We start from the raw sequence: 10,985 nt of genomic DNA on the forward strand, positions 1-10,985 counted from the left end.
TTGAAAATACCCTGGCCTGAGTCAAGAGCACCTCAGTCCTGAAAGCGGCATTCTTGTTCTTCAATGCTCTAAAGAGGTCTTCGGCAGCAGATTTGCCCAATGTAACACATTTGTGGCTTTTTGACTGCCACCCCATGAGTCCGGAGTGTGGATCACGATGTTGTCCACTGGACCAGTGGTGAGGATTTGGGTTTTCTTCCCACTGAGTTGCAGTCCATACTGAATGCTAGTCTTTGATTTTCATCAGCAAGCACTTCCCGGCCTTCTTTCGAGTTACCTGGGCCTAACCAACATTCAACCAGTGTACGAATGAAAAGCCAGTAGAGGGGAACAATGAGTAGGATGCAACCCTAAGAGACAGTGATTTACAAGATGGTAAGTATCACAAACAAATGCATATATCGCAGATGCATTTCATTTTCAATCTGTAAAACTCATAATGTGTTTAAAAGCCAAAAGTAATATTAGTTTGCTTCTTAATGACAAATATCCGGTTTCTATTTTGAAGGGAAAAATTTTTTGATGGTGACCATTTGTCAAGGACTCTACCATACATACCTAAATACTATTCTGTTACAAATATACATGAATATGCATGAGGATTCAAGCCAGATTCAGGAGAGGATGATGAGGAAATGAGATGGAAGCTATATCTGACTCGCACTGAGTTCACTAGAGGACACGGCGACTCCCGGCCAGTCCAAGGTCAAGTGTCAAGGCAAAGGTCAGACATGTTCTACCTTCATCCTGGTTTTCTGAACCAACCACCCCTCCCACAGCACTCTGCTTCTCGGCTGGGTTCAAATGTGTTTGCAGCCGTCACACAGACCTCACAGGAACTAGTCATTATCCTGAGAACCATCAGGGAAGCTAACAGGTTACACCTGCCCCTTGTCAACCAGTCTGTGGTAATTGGTGGCTTCCATGTTGCTGTGATGCTCAAGGCTATGTCACTGGTCATTGCAATTATCAGCAGGGTTACCCTGGGTTTCAGGGTACTCTCAGATTAAGAATTTCATCTTGTTTGGATCCACAGTGACTGTGCATAGAAGCAACAGTAGTAAATTAATATTGCAAAGGGCAGGTCTATCACACAAAATGTACCACTTCAGGGACAAGAGGAAAGTAAACGGAAATGGAGGAAAGAACTAGGAGGCAAAGGACTTTTAAAGAGGTCTAAAAGCTGATTCCAGGAGCCCAAACGGAAACCGAGAGTTTTGAGAATGATGAGGTCAACGCATGTTAAGTGTGCTTTACAAAATTGATTTATGTGTGGATTGTGATAAGAGTTGTATGAGCCCAAATAAAATGATAAAAAGTAATAAAGAAAGAGGTCTAAATACAAGCATGTGCATATACAAATATGTTTCTATATAACGATAGGGAAATAGATCTATGTACGTATTTTTATACATTAAGTATCAAGGTAGCAGATGGATATTGGGTCTCTACTCAAAAACTCCCTCAACGTAATAACAGTTCATTCTAATACCTGGAATTCCATGATGCTCACCTTCGCAATATGATTGCTGAAGACAAAATGGGTGCATAGTAAATGTGGTGATGAAAGATGATGGTGCCCCACTAGCATAGGTACAGCATCTGGGGTCTTCAAGGCTTTAAGACAAACAATCGGCCATCTAGCTGAGAAACAACAAATTCCACATGGAAGAAGCACACTAGCCTGTGTGATCATAAGGCGTCGATAACATCAGGTATCAGGCATAAAAAACCCAGAACAAAAAAATCATATCAATGTGAATGAGGGGGGATGCAGAATAGAGACACAAAGCCCATCTGTAGACAATTGGACATCACCTTACAGAAGGGTTGCGGGGAGGAGACAAGCCAGTCAGGGTGCAGTATAGCACCGATGAAACATACTACTTTCATCTAGTTCTTTAATGCTTCCTTCCCCACTTTCTCCCTCCCTCCACTATCATGATCCCAATTCTACCTTACAAATCCAGCTAGACCAGAGCATGTACATGGGTACAGATAAGAGCTGGAAACAGAAAATCCAGGACAGATAAATCCCTCAAGACCAACAATGAGAGGAAGGGGAAGAGGAAGGTGGGGGGAGAAAAGGGGAACTGATCACAATGATCTACAGACAACAGAAAAGTAGATGAAGGAAGACATGAAAAAAAAATAATAATTTATAAATTATCAAGAGTTCGTGGTGGGGGGGAATGAAGAGCTCATACCAAGGGCTCAAATAGAAAGAAAATATTTTGAAAATTATGATGGCAACAAATGTACAAATGTGTTTGACTTGACATAATGGATGTATGTATGTATTGTGATAAGAGCTGTGTGTGCCCCCAATGAAATGATTTTTTTAATGTACCACTTCAAAATGTTAAAAAGTAAAGATGTCACCTTGATGACTAAGATGTTATTGCTCCAAGCCATGGTATTTTCATTTGCCCCACATGCATCTGAAAAGTGGGCAATGAATAAGGAAGACGGAAGAATTGATTGCCTTAGAAATATGCTGTCAGTAAAGACTTAGTTGGGGTGCCATAGACTGCCAGGAGAACAAACAAATGTGACAAATGTGCTCTGAAAGAAATACTGTCAAAATACTCCTTAAAAGCAACAATGGCGAGACATCATCTTAAATAATTTGGGTAAATATACTCAGGAACGACCAGTCACTGAAAAAGGAAATCATGTTTGTTAATGTCGAAGGTTAACGAAGAAGAGGAACACTATCAAAGAGACGGAGTGGCATGGTGCCTGTAATAATGAGCTCATTAATAAGAAGGGTTATACGAACGACACAGGACTGGGTAGGCTTTTCTTGTGTCGTAAAGGATTGCAACGAGTGTGAACCAACTTGGAGGTACCTACCACCACCAACAGGCTACGAAATGTTAAGGATACAGTTTATTTGTCCACAATGCCTCTTCACAGCCATACTCTAGGCATGCATCTCTCTGGTTTACTGTCTCTCGGTCATGTGGAACCTTTGGTTGGCTCCATGGGTCAGAAACCCACCGCTCTGCTTCCTAGTCTCAGTACTGCTCCTCTGCTTTGTCTCGTGGTCTCAGTGGTACAGACTGGTGTCTCTGTTGCCTCCACCACGTCAGGCTGAAATCTCACACACGTTCCTCTGTTAGCGCTTCTTTCTTGATGGTCACAGGATTTTCCCTGCCAGTTTCTGAGACAGCTCACTCTTCTAGAACCAGTGGAATGGCAAAACTGACCAATCCCCACAAGTGTTTCACACACCCTATGTGTACAATGCTAACAATTATGTGATGGGTGTTACAAAGATATGGATAGACCGTACATTCCAGTGATGTCCCTTCACCATAGATGTGGAACAAGGAGTATCATTGCTGATATCAGATGGATCTTGGGTGGAAACTGAGAACATAAAAAAGCGTTTGAATTGTATTCTACTGACTGCATGAAGGCATTTAACTTGCATAGCCTAACCAACTGTGGAGAACATTGAGAGGGAGGAGGGACCATGCTCCTCTGGGGTCCCTGTGTGGAGAAGCGACGCAGCAAAGATCATGAAGAAGGAGTCACGGCAGCGGTAGAGGTCACGAGACAGAGGAGAGCGCTTCTTAGCTCATGCTACAAGGAAAGCTAAGCGCCTTCTAGTTGAAGATCAGCTCACAGATTGGGCTGCTCTTTGAGCCTTTATCAGCATTAAAGGGCCCTTGTAGCATGTGCCCCAACAGGGCAGAGGCCAAAGAACCCATGTGGCTGAGAGGCCAAGGCCCAGAGAGACATGCCTGATGGTATGGCTTAGCAGAGGCACTATAGACAACAATGAGTGTATCCTTAGTGTTTTCTGTTCTTAACTTGCTATACCCTGTTCATTTTCCTAATAAGCTCCCAATAACCAGGCGTATTATCTGGTTTCTGTGATTTCAACAGATCATTGAATCCAGCAGAGAAGTGGAGTGCTACAGGAGGGGCAGGTGGTGTCAGAAGAAGGTGAGAAGGTTGGGGAGTACAGACATGCCTAACCTATGTTTAACAGGAATCATCCTGGGGCAGATGAGGTGTTGGATTATCTTTGTTCATGGGCAGCCAGAGGAAGCCAGCTGTGGCTTCGGCACCATTTCCTTAGATGCTAAAAAGTGTTGCACAAAGACCAGTTAGCTCAAAGAGTTGACTTTCCCATCAGTCTTTTAGGTCAGACCAACGTTAATGAAGATGGGCTTATGGACTGATTCATAGCTGGGGATGAGTTATTTACCACTATGATTATATTTACCAATATTATCAATGAGAACAAAGTTCAGTCAAAATAATAACTTGCAAGGGGATCTGCTGGGTCAACTAAATTCATCAAAGAGAGGTAAGCTCAGAAAGTTATGCTTCTGAACTCCAAAGGAGTAATCTTTACAGATTTTTGCAAAAGACACAGAAAGTATGGGGATTTCTTAGAAAGAAGTTTAAAGCAAATTGAAAACTACCTAGGTGAGCAAAAGGCCAGGAAAGGGACAAGGAGCTTTGGTGGGGGGGTTTGTTTGTTTGTTTGTTTTTTCCCATCGCAACAATGTATCCACTCATTCTTTGATGATAGTAGGGCTGTCTTATGAAAACTGTGTTTTGAAGTCTTAGCCCCTTGATCCTACAGTCCTGGTCATGCCCTTTCAGACATCTTTCTGTTCCCAACACTCAAAATAAATATTTATTTATTTAAAAGATCATTTTATTGGGGACTCTTACACTCTTCTAATAACCCATACATCAATTGTATCAATCATATTTGTACATATGTTGCCAACATTTTCAAAAGAATACTTAAAAGGAACACTATTTGACATGCTACAACTCCAAGAGTGATGAATTTTCTACGGGAAGGGCTAGGGAGATGGAAACACTGAAGATAAATGGTATATCAAAAACAATAGCTTCGAGTTTTGATACTTTAGCTCAATAAATATTTATAAGTTTACAGCAATGCTTTACTTTCATATTTTTAACGTTGAATGTGTATATTTAAATGTTGAATGTTTGGGGAAGAGATAGAGTAAGAAAAATCTACTCATTGACAATTTGGGAAGAGGAGATGTTTCCATTTATGGCAACATTTACTAAACACCTATTATGGTCCAGACACAATTTTAAGACTTCAAAATGTATCCTTTACCTTTAAATTATATATGCTGGTTGCCTGATTTTTCATTTTGTAAAAACGTATCTTCTTGGAACCTTATTCTGTAACTTAGAAAACTATCTTTCAGTTGTTTCATAAATAAATGAATGGGATGAGTCTGCACCATTCAAATAATTCATCAGTTGCCATTTGACCAAGGAAATGTTTGCTCATCAGTTACATTAATTTTTATTCTTTGAAAGTAGAGTTCCAATTTAGAGTGCTTTTTCGCCTGATCTTTGTGTTGCATTTTAAATAATTCATGGTAAAATCTTAGCTTTTCCAATGTTCCTTTGACTTTGTAGATGCTCATGCTGTCCACTGTTACATGCATGGACATCACCACCACATCATTTCATGGGTGAAGTGGGTAAAAGGCAGTGTCTTTGTTTAAAGACAAAAGTACTCAGTTACTTAACATACATAAATGACCAAAGCAACAACTACAAAAGAAAAATAAAATTCTAGATCAGAGACCTCAAGGCCAAGAGTACTACTGGTTTTCTGATGTTTCTGTGACAAACTGCTACAAACGTGGAAGTCAGAGCTCCAAATGGGTTGTAGGGTTCTAGTCCTTTCTGGAGGCTCTAGGGGAGTCTATGTTTCCTTGCCCTTTCCAGTTCGTAGACACTGCCTGAGTTTCTTGGCTCCATCTTGAATGCCACTAGTGTTTCAACTTTCTTTCTTCAATCGTCAGATCTTCCTCTGATTCTCCACTTCTGCTCTTTCCTTCCACTCAGAAGGAGCCCTGGGATTCACTGAACGGACCCTGTTGATCTCACTCTTTTGATTCACTGGATTGACCCTGTTGATCTCAAGGTGAACAGACTAGCAACCTCGATTCCCTTCGCAAACTTAGTTCTCCTTTGCTATCTAACTTAATATATTCACAGGGTCCAGGGATTGCAACAAAGATATCTTGGGGGACCCTTATTCTGCCCACCCCCATATAGGCAATGTCTCGTTTCCAGCGACTGAGTTGACTTTTCCAGAGCCCTTTAGTTGTCTCAACGTTTTCCAAATATGAAAAGCATACATTCTTAAGGAGTAAGCAGTATAAGATTATTTGCACCTGAGTTTCAGTTTTTAACTCCAGGCTCTTATTCAGATGGCTCTAGCACAGTGGTTCTCAATCTTCCTGATGCTGCGACCCTTTCAGACAGTTTCTCGTGTTGTGGTGACCCCCAACCATCAATTATTTCTCTGCTACTTCATCACTGTGATTTTGCTACTGTTATGAATCATAATGTAACTATCTGATACGCAGCATGTATTTTCATTGTTACAAATTGAACATAATTAAAGCATAGTGATTAATCACAAAAAATGTTATTATATACTGTAAAATATTTGTGTTTTCCAATGGTCTTTGGTGACCCCTGTGAAAGGGTTGTTCAACACACACACACACACACACACACACACACACACACACAAAAGGGGTCACGACCCACAGTATGAGAACCACTGCTCTAACAGAGTAAGCGATAGGAATATATATATGAATTGGAGCTGTCACATAGCTAACTTCTCATAGAAACACGAGATGCCCAGTTTACATATTGGTAACTAATTCCTCAGAACATGGACTCAGACTACAGCACCCAGGAAAGTACCATAATTCTACAATCCATGTTGGCTAGAAAGGGGACAAGAGAGCTTTTGTATGAAAACTTTGAGAAGCAAAGCCTTCTAAAATTGTTCGAATGGGCTTACGTGGCCATTAAAAAAAATCTTCCAGGGCACTATGATTAACATTATCACCCGCCCCCACTTTTTAACTTAAAAAATGAAATGTGAAATGAGCAGCTGAACTGTTTCTGAGCATCACTGAGGACTGGCAGGTTGGTTGTTTTTACAGCTGCGCAAGGCTTAAGTGCTAAAGACTAAATCTTTATTAATACAAGGAATAATGCTTTGCAAGAGGGTTTTTGTGAATGTATTTTCGACAACTTTTCTCACTGGAACGCTTAGTGCAAGACACTACATTTCAATCAGACAACAAAAAGTTTGCATGATTGGCTGAAAGCTCCGTACAAAATGAATGTAATTATGAAGCCGAGGAAAAGTTTCTGAGGTGAAGTTGTAGTCTGAATTCTGGACGCGAGAAGACTGCAGCTGTGGTGGCCCAGGTTCAAACCTAACCAGTGTGCAATGTCACCGGACCAGGCAGTGTGCTCTTCATGTCTCGGAATCAACTCACTGGAGCTGCACAAGCCCAACCATACCATGATGAGACTGTACTTTTTGTTGACCGTCTATCAAGCCGCCTCTTCTACATTGTCAATGATTAAGAGAAGCATATTGTTTCTCAGGAAACATAGGGTTTTGTTGTTCTTTGTGTTACTTAAACACACACACACACACAATAAGCAATAGCAACGTGAGAGCATTCATCTATCTTAGATTAACAAACACTGAAATCCTACCCCTCTTACCTGCTCTCCCCCTTGCCATCTAAGCCTTCCCGGACCACCCCACTGCCCCAAATAGATTCAAATGCAACAGTATCTAATGCCAGGGCCCTTTGGCGCACCCTGTCCAGCCAATCAGCACTGCTCCTGGGTAACACCCAAACAGGCCAGCTCTAAGTGCGATCTGAATAAGGAGTGTGATAAGATGGTGTCCTACAGGAGCTTTGCTCCCCATTCAGTGCTGTTGTGTCAATTCTCTCTCGTAGCCACCCTACAGGACAAAAGACATCTCTGCCCTCCTCCCACCGCCCACCACCACCCAATTGGATTTTAGGGTTTTAATCTATAGACATGTGGTCCCACCTTTCTCCCATAGGGCAGCTGGTGAATTCAAACCACTAAACTTTCAGTGAGCATTCACCAACCCTAACAGAATTCTGAACAACCTATGTACATATTTTTAATTAACATCTAAGTATATTAAACCTAAATTTAGCACTTGAAAAAGGAATCCCTTTTCCGACCCTCCAGATACTGTACACTTGCTTTCGTTACAAGCTTGCACAGGTTGGCTGTAAAGTTGATGTGCCAGGGATGAAGTGGTGGATGCAGTTCCAGGCCTGAAGCGGGTTCATCAGGCTCCATTTGGGGGAGTGGGGTGGGTGGGGAAGGCTGAGATGGCAAGGGGGAAAGCAGGTAAGACGGGTAGGATTTGAGAGTTTTTGTTCACCTAACTGACTCACAGCCAGCCTATAGAACAGACTCAACCTGCCCTGGTGGATTTCTGAGGCTGTAAATGTTTACAGGGACAGAAAGTCTCAACTTCCCTCTTTGGGGTAGCTGGTGGGTTCAACCTGCCAACCTTGCAAAGAGGAGCCCCATGTGGGCCACTGTGTCCCTAGAGTTTCTTTCTTCTTTCATTCTTCTGAATGCAAATCAGGATGGACAAACAGAGCACAGCCTGGCCACGTACTAGGGGAGGAAGAAAGGGGAATTGGCAGATATGCAGAATGCCCAGAGGCAGATGAGTTTCAAGAGTCTAGAAAGTTGAGCATTTGAAAATGGACACCCTTGAAATGTTCCACGCCGTGGGAAATCTGGTGAACCCCACGAGTATACACAGTTGGAGGATTGCTGGGGCAATCTCTCTGAAAGCCTGGAGTGGGATATACTCTAAGGAGGGGTTGCTAAACACAAAGTCTCTGAAGGCTTTCCCTGGAGACCTTTAAGCCTTAGAAGCATCTTAAGATAAGCATCTAGTTCACACCACCAAAGTGGAAGGCTACCAATCAGAGAATATCTTGTTTGTGATGCCACTCTTGGTGTGTAGGTTAGGTGGCAGTTGTGCAGTCTGGGGGATTGGCTCTGCTTTTCTCTAGATGCAGCCTTAGAGCTCATTGCTTTTGTTTTACCCCTTCTGCCCACAGTGGGCATGTGACACCGGGTCTGAAGTCACATTTCACCTGGAAGTTCCAGCATCCCTCTCATGCCATCACTGGGCCTATGTCTATCTTCTGAGTTTCTCAGAGGGCTCTTTCAAAATCAGACTTGGTAAACATTAAAAACAAACAAATACCCTGCCAGCGTCAAGACTGTAATGTTGGGCCAAAATAAGAGGTGTTTATGCAAACTATTGTGAACTTTCACGGGGGCGGAGAAGGGAGAAAGGAGTACATAGTCACACCAGGAAGGCATTATGAAGCCTCTCTCCTCCGAAGTTGCTACCCTTTGGGTATGGCAAATTGCACTGAAGGAGCACTGGTGACATCGGGGCTATGCAGTGGGCAGCTAACCACAAGGTCAGCAGTTCAAAACCATCAGCCACTCCTGGGGAGAAAGACAAGGTTTTCTACTCCAGTAAAGAGTTTCAGAATCCCACAGGGCCAGTTCTACCCAACCCTATGGGGACACACTATGCATCAGAATTCACTTGATGGCAGTGATTGAGTAATTGTGCTGACAAACAAACTCCTGCAGGCATTAGTTGCTGCAGAGGCCTGTCTACTGTTTGTTTGAAGAGTAGCTCCACGGGGATCTAAGGGACACGGTTTCAGGCGTTCCAGGAGTGTTGGTCAGACCAGGAAAGACCGCGAGGAATAAGATGGTGTCTTCAAGTACAATTTGTAAGTGAGCCAGAGCACACGGTTGTTAGGCCCCGGTGCAAGCAAAGCTCCCAGGGCTTCTCAATGATTTAAGATCTATTTCTGTAGCAAGTAGGCTGAATGTGCGAGGACTCTGTTGCAGGTGGTTGGTTCAATTGTTTCAAAGTGACGGCAAGTCTGCCACCAGAGGCAATGGAGGACGAGTAGGAGTTGTATGCAAATCAGATTTTCTTAAACTGGCAACTGCCGCTACTGACAAGGGGCAGACCCGGTGCAAAGCTGTCAACTCGATTCGGTGCTTTTTCTACCTCACGGAGGGGCATTGTCCTTTCAGGCTGAAACGCCAAGGAGCCGGACAATACCCAGTGTCCTGCAGTCACCACCACTCCATCCTACGGTGGGGGCCCTGAGAGGCACACATAATCACGGTCGCCCTGCCATTTTGCTAGTTGATGGTCTTCCCGCGACCTCACAGTAGCAGAGCTGTGTTCCCCTCCAAACAGCTTGCCACCTGGCTGCCTCTGCCCGTCTCCCCCAACTACCAGGTCATGCTGGGCGTCCGTCCAGAGGGTGCTGCGGTGCAGCCAGGCCTTCCCACGCAGCCCCAGCGAGGACGCGCTGACAGGAGCGGATGCCGGCGGGGCGCGTGAGTGCGCACGTGTCCGCGCAAGCGCGTACACACCCACCCACACTGCGCGCCTTGGGCGCAGGGTGTTCTCCGGGGCAGGGGAGGGGAGGGGACGACCTTACCAGATCAATGAACGTCAGGAATTTCCAGCTCCCTCCGTAGGTCTGATGCGAGGGCATCTCGATGGCCTTGTAGTTACACAAGATAGAGCAGTAGGACAGCAGAATGGCCACCCGCAGCACCTGGCAGGGGACGAGCGCCATGTTCGCCAAGAGCCCGGGCAGCCTCCTCGGCGGGCGCGGGGGCGGGCGCGGGCGGGCGCGGGGCGGGGCGCGCGGCCGGCGGCACAGGCGCGGCCCCGTGCGCACGGCGACCTGCGTGGGCGGGGCGCAGGGCGGGGGCTCGGGGGTGCCTCCGAGGCCCCAGCCGGGGAGGGGAGGGGAAAGGGAGGGATGGCGTGGCGTCATCCCGTTGTCATCTTCGTCATACTCCTCCCTGGGACGCCCGGCCGGAAGCGCCCCTTTGCTATCCCCGCAGTGGGTGGGCCGCCTTCCAGGGGCGCCAGGGACCCGGGAGCTGAGTGGCTCCGGGGGCGGAGAGGGACCGCGGCGCAGACAGATATGGGCTTCGAGCTGCAGCAGAGAACCTGGCCTGAAGGAGGGCAAACCCAGGGCAACCAACCCTCCAACCGGCCCAGTAGTGGTGGCAGCCCT

General features: G+C 45.1%; 1 protein-coding gene across 3 annotated transcripts in view; it reads right to left on the bottom strand.

Moving 5' to 3' along the window:
* AIG1 (androgen induced 1) overlaps positions 1-10,592 on the bottom strand; it is a 303,716-nt gene extending 293,124 nt beyond the window's left edge. Inside the window, exon 1 of one of the 3 annotated variants that reach the window (XM_075554449.1) lies at positions 10,395-10,589. In XM_075554449.1, coding sequence (XP_075410564.1) covers positions 10,395-10,535 — 141 coding nt within the window. In that variant the 5' untranslated portion in view covers positions 10,536-10,589. Of the gene's footprint in view, positions 1-10,394 lie in introns of all 3 variants that reach the window. The other 2 variants (XM_075554448.1, XM_075554450.1) reach the window with 2 other exon arrangements.
* Between the last annotated feature and the right edge of the window lie 393 nt (positions 10,593-10,985).

Source organism: Tenrec ecaudatus, chromosome 7, assembly GCF_050624435.1.
Source record: "Tenrec ecaudatus isolate mTenEca1 chromosome 7, mTenEca1.hap1, whole genome shotgun sequence".
Lineage (NCBI taxonomy): Eukaryota > Metazoa > Chordata > Mammalia > Afrosoricida > Tenrecidae > Tenrec > Tenrec ecaudatus.